We start from the raw sequence: 24100 nt of genomic DNA, 5'->3' as shown, positions 1-24100 counted from the left end.
TAAAATCTCACACAGAAAAACTATGGTCCTATTTAGTGGTTCTCCCACTCATCCAGGTACTGGGGCTCCTGAAAATCAATCTTCTGTCCCAAATACTCTACCCTTTACAGATCTCTCTAAAATATTGAGATATTTTATTTTTATAGAAAATTAGACTGTATTTTCAATATACAATGTAAGATCACACCTACAAATGCTAGTGTTCATTTATTCAAATGATACTGATTTCAGGGTTGGGGCCAGCCATCACAGAAAAGAGTCAACAGGCCGCAGCTCTGAGTGACAAGGGCTGTGACACTAGAAACACAGGGTGGCTGGGGGCATAGGAGGGTCCCCTCATTCAGGCTTGCGGGTTGGAAAAGAAGGCCTTCCTGAGATTGCAGCCTGATAGCTGAGCCCTGAGGAATGAGCAGAGAATTAGCTGCCCAAAGAGGGCCAGGGAGTGAGGGTGGGGAGGTGTCAGCCATGAGGCCCCAGTTTCTGGGGTAACTGGGGAGTAGAGCCATTCACTGAGATGAAGATCCAAGAAGAGGAAGGATGGGGCCTAATGATAAGTTTAGATTTAGACCTGTCATGTTTGAGTGGACACCAAGGTGGCGATGTCCATGAGGGGTGAGACGTGGGTCTGGAGCTTGGGGGGATATCTGGGCTGGTCTGTTGACTTGGGAGTGTCAGCATTTAGTAGCCAACATCTGGGAAATAGAAGTCCTTGCACAGGACTCTAAGTGAGAGGAAGCAGAGCTTGTGGAGACCCGGGGGAGGAGGTACCAAAGTGGTGGGTAATTGCCTGGGAGGGTAGTGGCTCAGCGCTGTCTCAGAGCTCTTTAGGTTGCAAGTGACAGAAATCCAACCAAAGATAGCTTAGATAAAAAGATAAGAACGTTTTCATGAAACCCATCAGACCAGGATGTGCAAGCTTCAGGCTTGGCGCAGGACTGCAGGAGACACACCAGGACTCTGTCGGCTCTGCAGCCCTCCTCATGTTGGGTTCCTTCTCAGGGGCGGGCAGGTGGCCACCTCCATTTCCAGCCTCGAATTCTGCTGACTCAGCAGCCCCAGTAAGTCTCAGGCTTGAGTCTCATTGGTTTGACCCTGGCCATATGCCCATCCCTGAACCAATCCCTAGAGGCAGGGGAATGCGATGTGGGGAGTGGGGAGGTCAGCCCCAACCACGTGGCCTGAGAGCTGGGGACGGCAGCTCCTGAGGATGCTGCTACCAAGAAAAAAGGGGATGCGATAATGACCCCCACAAAAGCCAGGGAGAGAGGTGGTGGTCAGTAGTGTCAGATGCTTCCAGGAAAAGGACTGAAGCAGAACCAGTGCATTAGCCTTCAGGAGCCAGGTGACCTTGCCAAGAGGTGTGCCTGTGAGTGGTGGTGAAGGAAGTCAGATGGCGCGGGTTGAGGAATGAGTGGGATGTGAGGCGTCAAATTCTCAGCAGCTGGGCCTGGGGGAAGGAGGCCTGGGCACAGGCATCACGGGGGTTTGGGTAAAGACGAGCACAACCTCAGCAGAATGAAAAGTGGATGGAAGGGAAGCCGTAGAGAGGAAGCAGCTGGCATCTCAGAAGACACAGAGGAGACAAGACTTGGAGCAAAGGTCCTGAAGAGCAGGGCAGGGAACTGCAGGGCAAGCGAGCGGGTGGGGGGCGAGGGTGGGTGGGGATGCACTGGCAGCTGCAGTCCAAGCAGGGAGGCACTGCAGGCCAGCAACTGGGCCAGTCGTCACATCATCCACCTGCCAAGCAGCAACGGAGTACTGGGAGGAAGATAGGAGGGGAAGGCTTTTTCCATCCTGACGTTATCTTCCCTAACTCACATTCAGAAGCTGTCTTATAAAAGGTGTTCAGTATACTTTTCAAAACTTCATACCAGAAGGCCGTGGTTCTTTCTACACGTGGCGATGCATCAGAATCAGTTGGAGGCCTTTTGACACGGATTCCAGGGCCCCACCTCAGACCTCCTGAGTCGAAATCTCAGTGGGTCAGGCTCTAAAATCTGTTTTTGTTTTTCTAAACCATCTCTCACAGTAATTCTTATGCACCCTCCCCTAGGAAACATTCGGGAACCATTGTTAGATGAAGTTTCAGTTAACGGAGGAATGGAAGAGGGTTAGCCTCAACCCAGAAAAGGGAGGCTGACTTTGCTGAACCTTCCATCCGTTCCAAACTCCATCTATTAACATTTCTCTCAGTGACTTAGAAGAAGACATAGAAGTCGTGCTCACAAAACTGAGGATTCTATAAATATAATTTAATAAATGGGGTTCTTTTTTGCTTAATATGATATGATGAGCATTTTCTCATGTCATTATATAGTCTTCAGAAATAACTTCAATGACTGCATCATAATCTATGGTACAGGTTGGAACATTTAGCTTGTTTCTGTTTTTATGCTGTTACACGTGATGCTGCAATGAACTGAACATTTTTGGCCATAAATCTTTGTATTTCTAGTTTTTTTCTTAGAATAGCCTAAACATAAATTAGTGCCTCAAAAAATATAGATAATAGGCTGGGCACAGCAGCTTACACCTGTAATCTCAGCACTTTGAGAGGCCAAGGTGGACAAATCACTTGACTCCAGGAGTTCGAGATCAGCCTGGGCAACATGGTGAATCCCATCTCTACAAAAAATACCAGACTTAGCTGGACGTGGTGGTACACGCCTGTAGTCCCAGTTACCTGGGAGGCTGAGGTGGGAGGATCACTTGAGCCCAGATGGTCCAGGCTGCAGTGAGCCGAGATTGCACCACTGAACTCCAGTCTGGGCAACGGAGTGAGGCCTTGTCTCAAAAAAATATATATGTATATATTTTTTTCAGATTTATATATATTCCTAAATCTATGTATCTATCCTTTTTTAGGAAAGTTATTCCAAATTAGACTCCCACCAGAAATATGAGGATCAGTAATTCACCAAACTGCCAGTAAAACTAATTACAATGAATCTGATAGGAAAAAAAAATTTTTTTAGATAGGATCTTGCTCTGTTGCCCAGGCTGGAGTGTAGTGATGCCATCATAGCTCACTGCAGCCTCAAACTCCTGGGCTCAAGCAATCCTTCCACCTCAACCTCTGGAGTAGCTGGGACTACAGGTACATTGCACCACCACACCCAGCCAGTTTTTTTATTTTTTGTAGAGATGGGATCTCACTGTACTGTCTAGGCTGGTCTCAAACTCCTGGGATCAAGCGATCCTCATGCCTCAGCCTCCCAAAGTCCAAAGGGCTGGGATTATACGTGTGAGCCATGGGGCACTCAGCCAGGACAGAATTGTTTTAATTGGCTTATTTCTTCCTAGTGATGTTGAACTTATAAAATATATAGTGGTCATCCGCATTACTTTGTGAATTGTCTGTGAACTTTGTCCAATTTTCATTTGAAGTATTGGTCTTGTTCTTATAAATAAATTTAAATGTTTTTTGCAATAACAGGTATCAATCCTTTGTCACAACTGTAAAAGTGTTTTTCTAGTTTAAAATTTGCCTTGTAATTTTTGTAATAATTTTTCCATGCAGATATATTTAATATTTGTGATCAAATCTAACAATTTTTCCTCTTTTGTCATATCTTTTATTTTTTGGTTAGAAAATCCTTGTTTATCTTAAGACTCAGGAAATTTTCACTCATATTCTTTTTTTTTGAGACAGAGTTTCACTCTGTCACCCAGGCTGGAGTGCAGTAGCACGATCTCAGCTCACTGCAACCTCCACCTTCCAGTTCAAGTGATTCTCATGCCTCAGCCTCCCAAGTAGCTGAGATTATAGGCCTGAGCCACCATGCCCAGCTAATTTTTGTATTTTTTAGTAGAGATAGGGTTTTGCCTCGTTAACCAGGCTGATCTCGAACTCCTGACCTCAAATGATCTGCCCACCTTGGCTTCCCAAAGGGCTGGGATTACAGGCGTGAGCCACTGTGCCCTGCCTATTTTTAAAATAGGATTACTTTTTAAATATTTATCTTTTTAACCTACCTGGAAGTAAAATCTGTCTCATTTATATTTGTTGTGGGTTTTTTTTTTTTTTTTGTCTTTTGTCATTTTCTAACACTATTATTAAATAATTCTACCTTTTTCTGCTGTCACATGAGGCTTCCTCATATGCTAAGTTATTAAATACTATATTGGGTCTGTTAGGACCTTTATCTGTTGTTATTCTGTTTGTAAATTCTTATGCCAGCGCCATACCATCCTAAATATTGTCACTTTGAAATACTTTTTAATAGTTTTAGCTCAAGACCCTTCTGCGCTCATTACTCTTTATTTTCCAAATGCCATCAATTCTCATTTTCCGTCATTCTTTGAGAAGAACTTTCTTAGTTAGGTTCTTCAAAATAAACAAACAAAAAATTCCCACCAGGACCTATTTGTACTGGAACTGCATTCTGTCTCTAAGTTACAGTTTTGTATTTGCTCTTCCCAAGCGGCGCTCACCATTGCTTTAATGCAGACCTTCTTGGAAAAGTCATTGATTTACTCATGCAGGTCCTATGGAGCTCTTATTAATGTATTAGGTATTTTGTGCCCTGTTGCTCTTGTGAATGGGCTTTTTATTTCTCTTATTTTTTTGGTGGGATATTGCTGATATGTAAGGAAGCTACTAAGTTGTGCATTTTTGTTTTATATCTGGTCATTTGACTCAAGAAGTTATTCTGACAGCTTGTCAGTAGATTCTCAGGTTTTCTAGATCGATAACTGTGTCAGTTACCTTCATGATTACTTTGTCCCCCCTTCTGTTCCATATTTCATAATACCAGGAAGTAGGCATTCATATCAAGCTTCTAATCTTAATGGTATTGCCTTTGTTATTTCACCTTAAGAGATCATGTCAGCTGGTGGCTTCTTATCTATAAATTAATTGCATTAAGAAATTATCTATTACTAGTTTTGAAAGGATTTCATTTAAATGATTGTATTTGGAGAAAAAAATTAAATGGATATGGAGTTTGTTAGATGCCTTTTAGCCTTTTCCTTTAACCTATGTTCTGTGGAATGCAATTGTGGGAGATTATTCATAAGTGTTCAAAGAAAATAAAAGGGTTCCATAGTCAAGTAACTTTGGGATATGCTGTGTTCCATAACCTCCTCATGATAATTTACAGTGCTCCCAGATCAAAGAGTTTACAACCTAGTCTGTTGTCAGATTCCTAAATTACGAGTCACAACATCAAAAACACTCAACAAATATTCATTACATGAGTGAAAGACTGGAGGAACAAATAGGACTGTAAGAAACTGATTCAATTCCAGTAAACCTCCCTTCCCTTTCTTTCACCCTCCCCCCAAAACAGCATGGAAGGTGGAGTGGAGCAACTTACAGGTAATGGCAGTAGGTAGATAGCAGTGTGCTTTCAAGCACATCTCAGCCCTGAGGAGTACAAATCCCATCCATTGCTGGAAAAATCGCCTGAGATGCGAAAGGTTTTACCCAACAAATTCCAGTTTCTTGGTCCAATGACCTAATGTCCATTCCCTTAGTAGGCACAGCAGTTTCAAAGGTGACATCATCTGAACAAACAGTCCTGGTGATAATATGTCAATGATTTAACTAAAGGAAAAACGAAAATAAAAGTTTCCACATTTAAAATGTAAGTGAGGCTGGCATGGTGGTTCACATCTGTAATCCCAGCACTTTGGAAGGCTGAAGCAGGCAGATCACCTGAGGTCAGGAGTTTGAGACCAGCCTGGACAACATGGTGAAACCCCATCTCTACTAAAAATACAAAAATTAGCCCAGTATGACACCTGTAATCCCAGCTACTCGGGAGGCTGAGACAGGAGAATCGCTTGAACACAGGAGGCAGAGGTTGCAGTGAGCCGAGATCATGCCACTGCACTCCAGCCTGGGTCACAGAGCAAGACTCCGTCTCAAAAAAAAAAAAAAAAGTAAGTGAAGATCAGCCTAACTTAATTTTTCAGTAATTCAAAGGAGACTTTTTTAAGTAGATGAGATGTTTGTCCAGGGATGTTTATCTCAGCATTATTTATAACAACAAAAAATGGGAAGCTATTTAAATGCCTAACAGTTAGAAAATGACAAAATAAATTGATACATATTCAACTTAGAATAGGATGCAGCCATTAAAAATCATGTCTTCAAAGAATTTTTAATGGTATGAGGAAAAACTAATGGTGAAAAATCAAGATGCAAAATTGTTTAATCTTTTATAAAGGAAAATTACATTTACTGAAAAATGACAGTATGGAAATACATCCAAATGTTAAAAGTAGTCATTACCCTGTATAATTGTGGTCCCCTGTAAGCTACTTAACTTGCCATAAGCAGTTTTCTCCTCTATAAACTAGAGATAAAAATACCTGCTCCCATGGAAGTAAGGATGAAATAAGCTGATTGTGTGAAATGCATTATAAACTGTACAGTACCGTTTCAGAGTAACCTGTCATTTGTTAGTATCTAGAAGCAGTGGTAGTGCAGGTTGTACTGTTTTGCTAGGAAATATTTATATTTCTTGGCCTATCTTATAAGACTTTGGAAGTAATAAATTCTTGATTCTTCCACTTCTTTTCCTGGTGTGAAACACGAGGATAGACTGAACAATGGAAACTGCTCTTTTTTCTTTTTTCTTTTTTTTAAGATGGAGTCTCACTTTGTCACCCAGTCTGGAATGCAGTGGTGCGATTTTGGCTCACTGCAACCTCCGCCTCCCAGGTTCAAGTGATTCTCCTGCCTCATCCTCCCAAGTAGCTAGGATTACAGGCACACACCACCATGCCCGGCTAATTTTTGTGTTTTTAGTAGAGATGGGGTTTCACCATGTTGGCCAGGGTGGCTTCGAACTCCTGACCTCAGGTGATCCGCCTGCCTCGGCCTCTCAAAGTGCTGGGATTACAAGTGTGAGCCACCGCGCCCGGCCAGAAACTGCTCTTAAAACATCTTTCCAGGCTCAAATCAAATCAGAGTAGAAGGACCAACCCTTCCTTTTCATCCCCCTCCTAGTGAAATAGTGGATCGAGTAAGTATTATCAAGAAAAATACAATACATGAAACTTTCCAACACTTATTTTAAAAATGTTTCAGGCAATAGCAATGAATTGAACCCCCAAACTCCATGCACAGATGCCAAGGTATGCACAAACATTTTAAGATCCCGTTTATCATCACACAAACCATTTTCTTTTCTTTTTTTTTTTTTTTTTTTTTTGAGACGGAGTCTTGCTCTGTCGCCCAGGCTGGAGTGCAGTGGCATGATCTCGGCTCACTGCAAGCTCTGCCTCCCGGGTTCACACCATTCTCCTGCCTCAGCGTCTCAAGTAGCTGGGACTACAGGCGCCTGCCACCACGCCCGGCTAATTTTATTTTTGTATTTTTAGTGGAGACGGGGTTTCACCTTGTTAACCAGGATGGTCTCGATCTCCTGACATTGTGATCTGCCAGCCTCAGCCTCCCAAAGTGCTGGGATAACAGGCATGATCCACGGTACCCAGCCCACACAAACCATTTCTTTAGATTTGGCTTGAGAATTTAAAAATAATGCTCATACAACACTCAAAATATATGTGCCGTATTATTTTTAAAATCTTACATTTGTGTATTTGTTATGATTCACAGGACACATTCCTGTAAACATTCCCAGTGGAACCCGTTGGCCTCTCAGGCTCTGATTTAGGGTGGGTGGTGTCCTCATAGGACTAGTAAGAAATCCTTCCTCTTAATAAACCACTTAACCCATTTGAGCCTTAGTTTCCTCATCTATAAAATAGGGATAGAAATAGTACCTGCCCATAAGGTAGTTAGGATGAAATGAGACTATTCACCTAAAGACTTTAGCACATAACGAGTCGTCAAACATTAGGTATATTTCTTTAAAGTGTAGTGTTTGCCCACTACTCCAGGCACCAGTGCAACAGTCAAAATCCAGATAATGCAGGATGAATATCCAGGGGAATCAAAGTTTGGATATTGTGCCACTTAGATTTGTTTGGTTTTTATTCATTCTTAAGCACATCGTTGAGAAGATGGTGCTTGGACATGTTGAGAGTATCTCTGTTTTCAATATCTTGAGAGTTTTTTTCTTCCCCTTGTCATAAATGACATTCACTTCTATGAAGTTAAAAAAAAAAAAAATCTAGCCTAAGCAATGAAAAAAAGAAGACACCATCCGTATATACTCTTGCATCAAAGTAGCTCTGTGAGCTTAGGCTGAGTGCTGCCAGCCAGGGTGCCCCAGAGCCACTTGGATGAGTCTGAACTGGGGACCTCATCGGACCAAGATAAGGGGATGTCAGGTCTCCCATCCACCCCATCATCCCTTCCGCCCAGCTGCTTGGAATCCAAATGTCTGCACCTTTTTATGTGGATGGCTTGGCTCGAGAACCTTGGAGCAATCACTGCTGGAATTGGCAGGCCTCTCCGAGAACACAGGAAAGGGGGAGCAAAGTGGAGCCAAGGACAAAAATCAAGTTCCAAAGCACAGGATGCCTGTGGAGGGGCTAATCAGCTCTGAATCACAGTGGTCTTCCTGTGTCCTCTTGTTCCTTTGAATTGTTGTTATTGCAGATAACACTGCAGTCTCTGAAACTCGTAGCTTTGAGAAAGCCTCTGAGGCACTCCCGCCGTGAGAAATGTCTAACACAGTTGATCAGGCTGTCCCGTGTGGCTGTGTGATTGACCCATTTATGCGCATCACACCTCAGCATCAGCTCAGACTCTTCCCTTCCAGCTTGCTGTGTGTGGATCCATCACTTCATTCTCCCTTTCTCCATGTCAGATACTTGGTGTCTTGGTTGTTCCAAGTTCCCTCCCTGCACTGACACGTACCTGCCTAGCCAGTAGTGTGACATAAATGAATCTGAGTTTCTGCGGTCCCCCAGTGAAAAATCTTCTTCAGGGCAATCAGCTTAGAGTGTCATATGTCAACTCAGGGATCTGCCAGGTCCTGCTTAGAACACCAGGGAGCTGGGGACAGTGTGGGACCCCAGGGTGATGGTGCTGTGCCTGATGTAAGAGCAGAAGCCTGGGGCCAGGAGAAAGGGACTGCAGGTTCTGGGTCCTGTGTGGCCACCCTGTGAGTTTGACCAGCAACAAGCCATGTTCCTGCGCTAACCCTCAGTCTTGTCGCTTGTAGAGATAAGAACCTGAATCAAATCATTCCTACCAGACTCCAGGTTTCCAAAGTACTGAGTATATAGACCATGCCCTGCAGGAAATGACAGCCCAAGAGAGGGGAGGGAACAAGCCCTCAAATAACACCAGCACGAGCTGTTAGAGGTCAACTCCGCAAGACCCCCATTTGAGTTTAGTTTTTACTTATTTATTTAGAGACAGGGTTTCACTCTGTCACCTAGGCTGGAGTACAGTGATATGATCACAGCTCACTGCAGCTTCGACCTCCCTGGGCTCAAACGATTCTCCCACCCCAGCCTATTAAGTAGCTGGGACTGTAGGTACACGCCACCACACCTGGCTAATTTTTGTATGTTTTGTAGAGATGGGGTTTCTCCATGTTGCCCAGGCTAGTGTCGAACTCCTATGCCAAGTGATCCTGGTACTGCAGCCTCCCAAAATGCTGGGATTACAGGCACGAGCCACCGCTCCCAGCAAGACCCCTATTTTAAAGGCTTCTAACATACAGTGTCACATTGCATTTTAGTGAAGTTAGACCAACTTATTCCCCCACCAACATATATAAGGGTGTTTATCTCACAGGACCCTTGCCAGCATTGATGATTCTGAGTTTTTAAAAATGTGTTAATATGCTGTGTCTTTACTGGTATTTCTTTGATAGTGAAATTGAACGTTGAATGTTAACTTTGTATTACCTGTGGGAGAAAGTATCACCAAACAAGTTGATAATGCAAGCAAGCTTTGTAACAGTAATTCTTCCTAATTCTAGTTCTTCCTCTGTGTCTGAGATCCAGAGATTGATTTACCAAGGTCACAGTCAAAGGGGGACACCTTCAACTTCAAATTATTTCACATTTGAAGCACAGTTTAGAAATAATTTGTTGTTAAAGTTCTGTCCGATAGGGTCGCTACTTAGGAAACTCTGGTTTAGGAGTTTCTTACTTAGGAAACATCTGCTCTTCTTTAAACAATTTTTTTCATTTATATTTTTCCTTGAAACTCCTGTTATTTCAAAAGTAGTGGGATTTGCTGTCCTGGTATGGAAATGAAACATCAGAAAGTAATTCAGGCACTCCTCAACAGTGATGTCTGACTTCAACACCTGTGCTGTGTGAGTGATTGTCTAGCTGGGGACTCACTGCTTAAATACGGTATCCGTATGCTCACCTCCCTGGCCTGGAATCTGGAGGGCCTCCTCCTGGCTGGGCTTGGTGAAGGTGCCGAGAAGGGCCCGTGTTACCACGAGCCACCCAAGGTGGAGCTCCACACCGAGCTCTTCCCTGAAAAGCACATGCTGCAGTTCCCATCTGGTTCATCCCTTTAATCAGTGTGCATCACCTTTTGTGGGCTGTCTTGGCCAGCCCACCGTTGCTGTTAGCACTGATTCTGGAGCAAAGTGCCTGTCAAGCTTCAAACCCACTCCCGCACCTCACATTTTCGTGAATTGCGAACTGTGTGTGCTGCGGGGAGCCGGGCGACACTGGCTGCTGTTCTCCCAAGCCCCTCCCTCCCTAGCAGTCTCCCCTGCCTCGGTCTCTCCTACCAGCCTCCAGACATGGCCTCATCCAGGCCACAGGGCATAAAAATCCAACTGGACGTGAGGGGAGGCAAGAGTGTGATCTGGCTTTGAATTCCAGCCTCGCTGCTGAATGACTTCACACTTGAGATCCCAGAGGGGCTGTAAAACCTAAATTCCACATTCGCGTGGGATATGGAGTCCACGCGCTCTGGATACGCTCCACAGAGGCTGGAGTTTCACAGAGTGGGCCATCCCTCTTAGTAACTTTTACCGGTATTGCTCAGATTTGTGTGGAATGTGTACGAATTGATCAACATGAATATTTCTAGGCTGTTAGGGACACAAAGGTTTTGATTGAGAAACTTTTGAAGATATTTGAAAAATTATATCTGAACACATTTTGAAACGGTAGCACCTCCTGAGCCCAGCTTTCCTGCAGGGCGAGTAGGGAGAGCTGGCCCTTGTTGTCAGGGTGGCCGGAGGACCGTGCAGGGGGACTGTGTGCAGAGCTCTTCCCCTCACCTGAGAGGAAATGGGGATCCTCATGCCTCATGCCCAGTGCTACACCCTGGGATGAGGCCCTGAACTTTGCTTTGCTTTTCACCCCTGAGCAAACCAGTAACTCAAGGCCATTTCTGAAGACAGTGCAAGCTCTGGAGTCCGACTGCTTGCATTCCATTTCCACTCGAACATCCACTGTGTGACCTTGGGCAAGCCGCTTGGCCTCTCTGATACCCCATTTTCCCACCTGTAAATAAAACGTGGATAATGTCATCATCCACCTCACAGCGTGAAGTGAAACGATATAGAAGGCTCGGTGCTGCACCAGGATTATAGCGAGCACCAGTAAATGCCGTGTGCTATTAGCAGATTCTTTCTCTAAATTTAGAGATAAAATATATCATCAGATAGATTTACTCTAAATTTAGGAGACATATTTTAATGGTGTATCTATTCTGGGGTACCACAACTTCACAGGAACAAAGAAACTTTGAAGTTAAAACTAGCAGTGACATCAATTAAAGGTGTAGAATATAGCCCGTTAAGGTTGCTAAACAATTTCAGTTTTAGGCCAGGCGTGGTGGCTCATGCCTGTAATCCCACCACTTTGGGAGGCCGAGGTGAGTGGATGGCTTGAGCCCAGGCATTCAAGACTAGCCTGGGCAACATGGTGAAACCCTATTTCTACAAAAAGTTAGCTAGGCATGGTGGTATGTGTCTGTAGTCCCCGGTACTTGGGAGGCTGAGGTAGGAGGATTGTTGGAGCCCAGGTGGTTAAGGCAGCAGTGAGCTCAGATTGCAGCACTGCACTCCAGCCAGCCTGGGCAACAGAGCAAGACCCTGTCTCAAAAAAAAAAAATCAGTTTTATTTCCATAGAAAACGTAGTTCTAAACAGTGGCTTAATTTCTCATTCTTTTAAAGGTGGGAAAATTGTGTTTGGCATTTGATAGAATTCAGCACTTTCTCTCCCTGGAAATAGTCACAGATTGTGGGCTTACATTGGAATCAGTCAGAACTTTTTAGAAACAAAGAAATAGTTTAGGACCAAATAGATTGTTAGTCGCAGGAATGGGGAGCTGCAGAAGGCCATGCAGGTTTTTTCCCTTGAGCCCCTTCAAGGCTTATAAGGCGAAGATCACCCTCCTGGCATGGTTGGGACATGGGTCTGCCCTCATCACCTCAGACACCTTGCAGGGCCCATAAACAAGTCATTGTAGTACACATGCTGAGCACCACACTGGCAGCAGGCACAGGGCACCCAGGGACCACAGAAGAGGTGTCCCCACATGCAGATCAGGGAGGCTCCCCTAAGGGATGTGAGCCTGAACAGAGCTTCCAGGAATCCGCCCAGGAGCCAGCGCGGTACACTTCTCTTGGGGTAGCGTCTGTTGCATCAACAGAAATGCAAATGAGGATCACTGTGCTTTTCTTGGGGGTTATGTTTCTACATTTTTAAATGATTATGTAAAAAAAATGGTAATCACAGGCAGCTTTCTGGCCTCTTACTTTGTGACAAGATGCTAAGCTTTCTCTTCTTCTTCCCTCTCCCAGATACCTACTGGAGCAGGATTTCCCAGGCATGAGGATTGGTCCGGAGCCCACCACTGACTCCTTCATTGCTGTGATGTATGGAGAGACTGAGGGCAGCACCCCAGGGAATGCTTTAGTCGTGGACCCCAAAAAGCCGTTTAGAAAGCTCAGTCGCTTTGGAAACGCTTTCCTGAATCGGTAAGGACTAGCAAGCTGCCATCTTCGGTCAGGCTGTTTAAACCTGTTCTTTGAATTATTGCCAGTTACATATAAAGGTTCAAAAACAGAAGAACAGAGACTGTCTACTCTAGAAGTCATAGAAAATATGTTTATCATATTAAGATATTTGAAAGACTATCATAGGAAATGATCATTTATGCCTGTTCTGGGTAACTTGAGAGGGTAGAGCTAATGCCCAGGATTGGACATTGTAAGGCTGCACAGGGCCAGGTGCATGGCTCATGCCTGCAATCCAGCACTTTGGGAGGCCGAGGTGAAAGGATTGTTCGAAGCCAGGAGTTTGAGACCAGCTTGGACAACAAAGTGGTGTGACCCTGTCTCTGCAAAACTTTTAAAAAGTTAAAAAATAAAAAGGCTATACAGTATAAGGAAAAAATGTCTAAGGATTTGAGCTGCACAGAAATGGATTAGGCTGCCTCGTGAGGCAGTGAGCTCCCTGTCACCAGCAATGTTAAGTGCTGGCGAGACGGACACCTCTCAGGCATGGTGCGCTGGGCTTCTGCAGTCAGAGAGCTTAGCCCAGAGGACCCCTAAGCTTCACCTGACACTTGGGTTTTATCTGCTGACTCCAGGACAGGTCCCCCCACCTCCCTGGCTGACCCTTTTGCTTCTCACTCCCAGCTGTGAGCTGTTCCCTTATTTATCAGAGCAGGGCCAGGGAAACAGAGTGAAAAACATGAAAAGCTGATTTTCTTACGTGGTCTTTTTTTTTTTTTTTTTTTTTTGGAGATAGAGTCTCACTCTGTCTCCCAGGCTGGAGTGCAGTGGCACGATCTCGGTTCACTGCAACCTCCGCCTCCTGGATTCAAGCAATTCTCCTGCCTCAGCCTCCTGAGTAGCTGGGATTACAGGCACGCACCACCACACCCAGCTAATTTTCATATTTTTAGTAGAGACAGGGTTTCACCATGTTGGCCAGGCTGGTCTCAAATTCCTGACCTCAGGTGATCCACCCACCTTGGCTTCCCAAAGTGCTGGGATTACAGGTGTGAGCTACCGCACCCAGCCTACGTGGTCATTATTTTACAGATGTAAAGTTGTGGGATCACTGAGGTTCTGCCTTACTTGGAGATGTGTTTTATTTGTACTCCTCCCATAACCTTTCATTAGAGTTCCCAGTGGAACTGAGGCCTGCCGGGGGTGGGGAGGACAGGCCGGCTGGTGCCCCTGGCTGCAGCTCTGCCCTTTCCCACTGGATCTGCCTTCCTTCCTCCCTCCTGCACCTCCTATTTGCTACCCCTAGCCTTTGTGTAATGTTTTTCTCTTTTTTCCTATCATCCCCTTCCCACCCCTCTATTTCCCTCTTTCCTGGGTCTAGCTTTTGTGTGACTGATTTGGGGGAGTGGGTTGTAGGAGGCACAGAGCTAGGGAGGGTCATCCAAGCCTCTTCAGGGAGAGGAAGTAGGATTAGAGCTGACAGACCACATCTCCTTTCTAGAAGTTTTTAAAAATAGGAACGGATCCTCCCAGCTGGCTGCTGTCCTCCCAAAGGCTGAAGCACCTCATCTCGCAGCTCCAGGGGCACCATTCATGTGGCCTGAGGAATGAATGATGTGCTGGATGCTGTGCACTGGCTCGGCCGAGGGCCCCCCAGGCCCCTCCGCAGGTGCCTTCTGTGGAAGTTGGAACTCTCCGGGGAGCTGAACTCTCCTTTAGGGGCTTTTTGATGCTCCTATTGCAAATCAAAGAAAGTATCCAGGAAACCTGGCAATGGGATGAACAGAAATGTGCAGGTGATGTGGAAGGAGTCCAAGAGAAGTTCCGTCTTATTACTGATGGTGATAGGAACACTGTCCAGGTGATTTTTTTCCAACCTGCAGGGCTGACTTTTCTAGGAGGAGTTTACTCTTCGACTCCAGAGCTGCCTTGGGTGGCACCAGAGTGTCTCACTGTGGGACAGGAGGTTGAGCCCTGGGCGGGAGAACCCCAGAGGGTCAACTCTCCAGATCTCTCAAGACAGAGTGGCCCAGGGTGGAGGGGAAGTAGACCAGAAGGGGAGGCCCCAGAAAGTTCAAGGCACAGGGTCTATCTCTGTGGAAGGCTTCCCTGGGGTCCTCTGGTTTCACTGCCACTGCCCTTTGTCTGAGGCTCTTTTTGCCCAACAAAGGCTTAATGAAATAAGCTGCCACTTTTTTCAGATTCCCACTTTGTGACGTCTGTATTCACAAGGGAGAAACCAGGAAGAGTGGTTATTGGCTTGTTTTATTTTGGCAAATGATTTACTTTCCTAACAAAAAAAAAATTTTGAGTACAGAAAAGAAGTGTTCAGGAATGATTTTGAATGGCAAAGCTCATGTCTCAGAATTTAAAACTTGCTGAAAATAATTCATGTCTTATAATAAAAGCAAGTGTCAATTGAATTCAGAATAACACATAAAAAATAATAGCAAATAATTATATGGCATTTATGTGTCAGGTTCTGTTGTAGACTTGTATATTAGCTTTAAATCCTCACAGAACCCCTGTGACATGGTGCTACTGTTATCCTCAATGGAGGGGGAGGAATCAAGGCATAAAGAGGTTACTTTAATTTCCAGGGGGTCACTTCACCAGTAAGATCAGTGCTGGGATTGAAACCCAGGCTGGCCGATGAACAGTACGATGTTTGGACTGGGAATCACTGCCCAGTGCCCCCTATTTAACTCGTAAGGCTGTCCCTAATATAGCCCTCCGGTAATGATGATGAAGATGGCAGTGATTATGTCCCCAGTCATCACTTACATCATTTCATGTACATTATTCTTTTGAGGTTGATAACAGACAATACTGTGGCCAGTCTACAAATGAGAAAGCAGAAAGCAAAGACATGACTTGCTCAGGGAGAGGCCATCAGGGAGAGACAGAGAGGGGATCGGAATCCAGGTTCCCCTTCTCCCCTGTCCTCCACCCCACACCTCTGCTCAGCACCAGCCAAGAGGAGTTTCTGTCCTTCTACCAAGTGTGTGTCAGGCTCACATGTAAGGGACATGCCTCATGTGAACTCAGCTACCTGAGAGTAAACAGCCTGATTAAGTAGTATCCACAGGACAGCGCCACACAGCAGTTATTCAAGAAAGAGTCAATTAGTTAGGGCATTCAAATGTGTGTACATAATTATAGCTTCCCTCTGGGAACAGCACAGGGTTAGCACTAGAGGCAAACCTCTTTTCACATAGCATACTTCCCTGGGAACTAGGTCAAAATGTAACACCAAGTAAAGAAAATTGCTTGTTTTCTGTGGAGAACTTTCTCCCCCAGGCAGCCACACCAGAATCTCCCTGCGACAGGTGACAGGTGACAGGTTGTCATTACCTGGCCTTCTCCTTAAGGAGTGCTGGCTTGGGCATCTGCCCCCAGGGGCGTCTTTAAAAGAGTTAAATACCAGGTGATACCGGGAGGGGGACAACACCCTCCACCATTAAGCAAAGCAGCAGAGCCTGAGTCTCAGCCTCCCAGGCTGGCGTCTAAGGAGTGACAAGGGGGTCTATGGTGCATTTCTGAGAAATGAATATAAATTCCTAAAAAGGTGTATATTAGAGAAATTCCATACTTGAACAATAAAAGGAGTTTAGTGTAGAACACAAAGAGTTCTATGGAAATGGCTGTAGTGGGACATTCTGAAACTCTAACAGACTGCTGCGCTCAGGACGAATTCCTCAGCGGCCGTCTGGGAGCTGCTCTGGGGCGGTGCTTGTTGACGTTCCAGAGGGTGCTATCAGGAGGCAGTTGCCCCCCACAGAGGAGGAGACAGCCAAGGGCACCCAGAGCACTGGATCCTCCAAGATGCCAGGGTACTCGGGTCAGTCCAAGAAGTGCCAGGCATTCACTGGGGTCTGACATTTCCCCCTGCAGTCTGCTTTTGAATAAGATGTTATGTTATTTCTCAGTCTCCTTTTCTAAAAAATGGTAATGTATGTATTTTCACATTCAGCTAGCTACAGACATTTTTAGTCTGGGATCTAGTATTATTTTAAATTGTTGTCTTCCACAGAAGAAATTCTTAATCTCATGTACTTTGTCATTGCCTCTGTTTCTTTCTGTGAAAAAAGTTATTTTTCTGTGAAAAAGTCACGTTTTCTGTGAAAAATAACTTGAAACTTCCTTTTGAGCTGAAGGAGTGTGAACAGCCCTTCCAGGTCTCAGTCGTTTTATCTGGGCCTGGTGATGGTGATGATAACCACTGTCTGGCGTTTGAACGGTGATTCCCCCATCATAAAACACACAGGTGTCTTACTGGGCTTGTACTCCATTTGTTACTTCTGTGTTTGTAATTAAGTGAGGCTTACTCAGTTTAGCTTTTGAGTTTTGTTTTTGTTTTTTTTTTTGAGGCGGAATTTCACTCTTGTCGCCCAGACTGGAGTGCAGTGGCGCAATCTCGGCTCACTGCAACCTCCGCCTCCCGGGTTGAAGTGATTCTCCTGCCTCAGCCTCCCGAGTAGCTGGGATTACAGGTGTCCACCACCACGACTGGCTACTTTTTGTATTTTTGTAGAGATGGGGTTTCACCATGTTGGCAAGGCTGGTCTTGAATTCCTGACCTCAGGTGATCCACCTGCCTCGGCCTCCCAAAGTGCTGGGATTACAGGTATCAGCCACCGTGCCTGGCCGAATTTATACATACACACACACACACACACACACACACACACACACACACACACACACACAGGGTCTCACTCTGTTGCCCAGGCTGGAGTGCAGAGGCACGATCACAGCTCACTGCAGCCCCAACTTCTGCTCCAGCGATCCTCCCACCTCAGCCTCCCGATTGCTGGGACTACAGGCGTGTGCCACCATGCCCAGCTAGTTTTTGTATTTTTTGTAGAGACAAGGTTTTGCCATATTGGTCAGGCTGGTCTTGAATCCTGAGCCCAAGCAATCTACCCACCTTGGCCTCCCAGAGTGCTGGGATTACGGGCATGAGACACTGCACCCAGCCAAGTTTTGAATATATCATAGTCACTATGTACCACTGGGAATTTTTAAAAACTGACTGACTAAAGTTCACAGCATCAGTCCAAGCACGTGCTGCTTCCCCCAGCCAATTTAGCTGCAGAAATGAAGGATAACAGGCTCTTGCCAAGAATCACTCTTGATTCACCAGCAAAATAGTTTTTTTTTTTTAATCTGAGGGAATAACTGGGTTGTCTTGTGCATGTGTGTTGTGGTTCATTTATCTATAATAAACTTGCTGAAGCTTTCCCCATTCTTCTTTAACCTCAAGATTTGTTGGCCAGCCACGGTGGCTCATGCCATAATCCCAGCACTTTGGGAGGCCGAGGCAGGCCGATCGCTTGAGCCCAGGAGTTTGAGACCCACCTGGGCAACATAGCGAGAGACCTTGTCTCTGAAAAAAAATTAAAAAAATAAAAAGATTGTGGTAGTTCCCTGGGTGGTGGTTCCCTGGTCACTAAACCATTGTTCTTTTTTTTTGAGACAGAGTCTTGCTCTGTCACCTATGCTGGAGTGCAGTGTCATGATCTTGGCTCACTGCAACCTCTGCCTCCCAGGTTCAAGCAATTCTCTGCCTCATTCTCCCGAGTAGCTATGATTACAGATACCCACCACCACACCCAGCTAATTTTTGTATTTTTAACAGAGACAGGGTTTCACCGTGTTGGCCAGGCTGATTTGAACTGCTGACCTCGTGATCCACCTGCCTTGGCCTCCCAAAGTGCTGGGATTACAGCGTGAGCCGCTGCACCTAGCCTAAGCCATTGTTCTTGACTGGCAGCTGCCTGTACATTTCTGGTCCTGACATTCCAGAAATGCCTTTCTCCCTGGGCTCAGGCAGACCTTGCTGGCTGGGCCATTGCACTGGGCTTTCCCCTGTGGCAGTCAGGAGGGGATTTATAAAAGTACATATTTAGATTGAACCATATGAAATTGGCAGTCTTAAACCATTTTTAACCTTTAAAAATGGTAATTAGTTTCAATCTAATAGGGCAGCCAGGGGCTTTGCTGTGATCTGGATGTGAAATTCAGTTCCTGATTCCTCCTAGGCCCTGGAAGATAAGATCAGCCATTTGTGGTAGGACCATATAATAAGAATTATTACAGTTCAGTTGTCAAAGTCTTTTTGTGGGTTGTGTCCTATTTACCGTGCAAATTTAGGAAGTTATATTACCTCTCTGGTTTTACCTTCATCAATAAAGTGGGCTGGGGTGAAAGGAAGTACTTTGAAACAATTCTGTACTCTCTCTGTTGTAAGCTTAGGTTCATTTGAACCTAATGGCAAACCTGGAAGTCCACAGGACTGGTAGAGTTGCTCAGAGAGGTTTAGAGACCCGTGCAAGGTCAAGGTCTCAGAATGAGTGAGTAAGGGAGACATCTAGAGCCCAAATCTCCTACCTCCTGCTCCCCACCCTGACACTCCACACCACTAGGTAGAGAGCAAGCCACACAAGGAAGCCCCTTTGGGGACTAGTTCCAGGGCTGTGGCACGTCACCCCTTTGTTTTAGGATGTTGCCCTGTGCGTGATACGCCACACGGCAGTGGTTCCAGTGTGTGCTGTGGTAATAGTAATAGCAGCCGTGGTAATAGTAGCCCAGGAGTGAAGAACCTGGGCTCTGCAGTCAGCACTGCCAAGTTCATGTCCTGGCTCCATCACTTCTCAGCAAGTTATGGCGTGTGTCTTCTCTGTGCCCAGTCTCCTCCTCTAAATGCAGAGGCTCACAGCCCTACCTATAAGGCTGCAGTAAGGCTGGAGTTCATGTGCATGGAAAGTACTTCAAACTGTGCCTGACACCCAGTAAGAGGTCAGGAAATGTTTGTGCTATTTTATTATTATAATGACTACAGATATTACTGTTTTGTTGAGGAATCAAAATCAGTATTAAGGTACTGCCTAGTTCTTCTAAAAGTCTAGTTTTTAAAATGCTAATCATTTAATTGGAATGTTAGTGTGGGGGAAATTTAAAGTAATCTCCTTGCCCCCCCCTTCTGTAGATACGTATGTATGTATGTATTTAACTGAGATAGGGTCTCGCTGTCTTGCACAGGCTGGAGTGCACTGGCACCATCAAAGCTCACTGCAGCTCCAACCTCCTGGGCTCAAGCCGGACTCCCACCTCAGCCTCCTGAGTATCTGGGACTACAGGCGCATGCCACCATGCCTGGCTAATTTTATTTTTTGTAGAGACAAAGTCTCATTATGTTGCCCAGGCTGTTCTTGGACTCCTGGGTTCAAAAGATCCTCCCCGCTCAGCCTCCCAAAGTGCTGGGATTACAGGTGAGAGTCACCATGCCTGGCTTTACTCTCTCCTTTTACTGTGTGACAGGACTCCTAGCAGCTTGCCTGAGACCTCATAGCCCAGACCATTACTTTATTCCCCCTCTCTGCTACCCCTGGCCCTTCCTTAGATGTGGAGAGGATGTGGAGTTGGGAGTGCCAGCCTAGGATCTTCGGTTACTCCCTCTTCTTCTCTTACTTCAGAAGACAACATTTATCAGGTCATCCTTGGGTGAAGGCCACTCACAAAAGCCGTGTGAGGCTCCTGGATTGAACCAGCACATGTCTGCATATTTTACATGAAATGTAGAAGGCAAGGCACAGATCCTCCTTGTGTTAATCTCCCCAGGAAGGAGTAGGAAATCCATCTTGGGACAGCAAATCTGTGCTTGGAAACATTTCAATAAGCCAGGCCGGCCAGGGCTGTCTTACTGGGTGTCAGGCACTGTTTGAAGCACTTTCCGTGCACACTAACTCCAGGCTCACTGCAACCGTGAGCCTCTGCTTATAAAGGAGGAGACTGGGCGCAGAGGAGTCACATGACATACGTGGCCAAGTCCCACGGCTGTGAATTGATGGGGTCGGGACATGAACTTGGCAGTGCTGACTGCAGAGCCCAGGTTCTTCACTCCTGGGCTACGACTGCCACTGCACTGCTTTTATACACACAACAAGTATGTTTGCCGTGCACCTCCCTTTCTCAGAGCAGAAGCGTGAGGCACGATTGCTAGAACAGCATTAGGATTTTTTGTGATCCCATCATAACTTCGTAGGAACACATTCGTATGGAGTTGTCACCTTGCAGCATGAGCGTGGCACCACAGGGTCTCGATGATCCTTTCTGTTCTCTTGCCTGCCCCTCACCCCTGGACACTGTCTTTCAGGGAGCAGAGTCCAGCCGTGCACACAAAACCCCAGCCGCCCACTCTTGGGGTGGCCCAGCCAAAGCTCTCCCTCCCCCTCCCCCTCCTCCTCCTCGTCCTTTCTTTTTCAGCCCTCCTGGGCTCCTCGCTTTGCCCCCTTGTATGCCGTGTGGTGACGTCAGTGCATCTCATGGTGGCTTCTCTGTGGCTGCCATGCCTGGCCTCTGCTGTCATGTCAGGAGGCCTGTGGAAAGGCTGTTGCCTTACACACAGGGAGTGAACAGTGTGCAAATTTTGAATCCCTCTGTTAGCCTCACCTGAGAATCTAGGGGGTGGCTGTTTTGGAAAAATGGATATTGAGTGTGAGCTTGTGATTTGGGGAAGAGATCAGCCTCTCCACGGGTATGGTTTGCAGAAAATTGTTTCACGTAGGTGCGATGGGTTCAGCTCTGCCAGATGTCTCGGGCCATGTGGTGGAAAGGATGGGATGGCACTGAGAGACAATCGTTCCTGACGAGAAACGAGGTTCACCACAGATGCGCTCAGAGCCCTGTTCCTACCGCAATTCTAGAGAATTGAATGATGGCACGGTGGGGTTTTTTCCGTGAACTTACAAAGAATGCTTGGTGAGCCTCATGTGCTTTATTCACACAAATCTCCCCGTGTCTGGAGACAGGTAGAAATGGGGGGGCTTCTCTTCCACTAACTTGACCCTTTACTTTTAACGTTATGAGGTTTTTAACTGTGGGTTAAGTTCCACCCCACTGACATCAGAAATAGTAGGTTGCGGTCTGCAGCCAGCATGCATAGCAGCACGGCCTCAGAATGTCGTAACTGCTTTGTGCTTCAACTTTTCCATCTGCAAAAGGATCTCAATATCTTTTCCTATATCTTCCTGGGCCGATTTGAAAATGTAGGAAAGACTGTGTGAAAATCGTGTCCTGAGCCCCTTCAGAGAAAGTGATTTTGAAATGTCAGTATTGGCCGCTGTTACCCAGGGCTGTGCTGTCCACATGTGCGCTGTGGAGGCTGGCCAGGCCGCCCTGTCCTGCATTCCCAGCATTTTTACTTTATGAGTAATCCCCACCACTTCCCCACCGCACGGAAGAATTGAGGTTTTAGCTTTCTGCCCACACAGACGCAGATGTCAGCCATCCATGGTAGCGGAAAAGCAGAGGCATTCTACACTTTCTGCCTTAAACATACGCGGCACCTCACAAAGGTCCAGCCCAGGCCCTGGTGCCCAGGGTGGAAGTAACAAAGCACTTCCTACCATCACGTGTGGAGTTATTCAGTCTGAAAGCTAAAAGGACATCGCCAGACCCTGTCGGGAAGCCACCATTTTCACGGAGGAACCTGAGACCCAGAGCAGGGAGGCCCTTACCCAGAGTCCCATAGCAGATTATCAGGAAACGCTGGGCAGAACTTGAACCCAGGTCTGCTTATCCACAGGCTCGATTTTTCCTCCCCACTCTGCTTCTGTCGGGTGGATGCGAGGGCAGTGACTATGGGGAGAAGGGACCAGGATCAGGAGGAGGAGATGGTATCAGGCAAGTGAGGAACAAGAGAGGCCTAAAGATGCTCAGCCAGGGCCTCCCCTAACCTGGTCGCCTCACCTACTCTCCAGCTCCCCTAGACTCCTAAGCACCTGGAGGATGTTGGGTGTCACAGGTGCCTGCCCCTCCCTGGCCCTAAGGCCATAGGGGACACCAGGCTGGAGGCTAAGTCCCTGGGGCATCAGATGGGGAAACAGGCCCCAGTCCCTCCAGCTGTCATGCTAGGGAATAGGCAGGGAGCTTGGGGCTCTCCAGCCCAGTGGGGCAGTGCACCCTGAAGAAGGCATGGGATTCCCAGGGGGAGAAGCCCAGGATGCTTGGGCAAGGACCAGCATGGAGCGAGGAGATGTGAGGCCCATGGCTTTGGAGCCAGGCTGACCTGGGTTTAAGGCACTGCTCTGAGTGACCCTGAGCATTACTTAACCTCTCTTAGGTTAAGGATAATTCCTTCACCTCATGAGGTCAATATGAGGATCAAATGAGAGGATATTTGTAAGATTCCTACATGTTCAATAAATGTTAGCTGAAATCAAAATGAACAGAAAGGTGGCAGGTGGCAGGTGGCAGCAGGTTCCTGTGCACCTCCCATACCTGTCCCATGGGCCAGCATCCGTTCTCTGTGGCAGGACGGAGGTGCTGTCAATCTCCTCCAAGCTCCTACTTCACAAATGACTTCATTAGCCATCCTCAGTTTCTGTCAGTCTCCTTCAGACCCCCCTTTACAGATGTCAGTAAGCCCAGAGAGGCCAAGGAGCCCCATGGTTGGAGCACTCTGCGATGTCCAGTTTCTGACCCCTCCTTTGATCCGTCTCTTCCAGATTCATGTGCTCACAGCTGCCCAATCAGGTCCTGAAGAGCATCAGCATCATCGACAGCCCCGGCATCCTTTCTGGGGAGAAGCAGCGCATCAGCCGAGGTCAGTGCCTGTCCCCGCCCCTCCCCACCAAGTGCTGGCTGAGGCCCTCTCTGCTGTGAGCAGAGGATTTCTGTCCCTGTCGTATTCTGTCTGTCCTCCAGCACAGCTGTTGGGCAGCTGAAGGGACCCCAGATGTCAACCAGGAGTTCATAGCAGCAAAGACTCTGCCCCTCCAGGGGCTTGTATTCTGTGACAAAGACATTTGTCGAGTTAAACATGAGTAAATGCAGATGAGGAGTGGGGTGAACACTGGGAGGTATCAGGGTGTGAAGGGACCTGCCTTGGCCTCGGGTTGTTGGGAGAGGCGCCTGGAGGAAACAGCTCTGGCTGTAGGATCTGAAGGAGGAGTAGGAATTACCTAAGGGAAGCTCTGGGTGTGGGGAGAGACTGAAGCGTTCAGAGGGGATCTGTGAAGACTAGAAAATGCTTGCGCAGAAGAGGACATCCGGGCTTCTCCAGCCTGCACAAGACAAGGCTGAGGCAACGGCTGCTTCTAGGCCTGCGCTTTGTGGTCAAAACAGATGGGTCTGCTGAGCACGGTGGCTCACGCCTGTAATCCTAGCACTTTGGGAGGCCGAGGCAGGTGGATCAGCTGAGGTGAGGAGTTCAAGACCAGCCTGGCCAACATGGTGAAACCCCATCTCTACTAAAAACACAAAAATTAGCTGGGCATGGTGG

General features: G+C 46.6%; 1 protein-coding gene across 1 annotated transcript in view; it reads left to right on the top strand.

The window, feature by feature from the left end:
• The window catches only part of EHD4 (EH domain containing 4), a 77274-nt gene that overhangs the window by 5358 nt on the left and 47816 nt on the right, over positions 1-24100 (top strand). Inside the window, exons 2-3 of the mRNA XM_025390751.1 lie at positions 12658-12834; positions 23325-23422. Of these exons, the coding sequence (XP_025246536.1) occupies positions 12658-12834; positions 23325-23422 (275 nt within the window). The remainder of the gene's footprint in view (positions 1-12657; positions 12835-23324; positions 23423-24100) is intronic.

Source organism: Theropithecus gelada, chromosome 7a (assembly GCF_003255815.1).
Source record: "Theropithecus gelada isolate Dixy chromosome 7a, Tgel_1.0, whole genome shotgun sequence".
NCBI lineage: Eukaryota > Metazoa > Chordata > Mammalia > Primates > Cercopithecidae > Theropithecus > Theropithecus gelada.
This window is presented reverse-complemented; position numbering and strand designations above follow the sequence as displayed.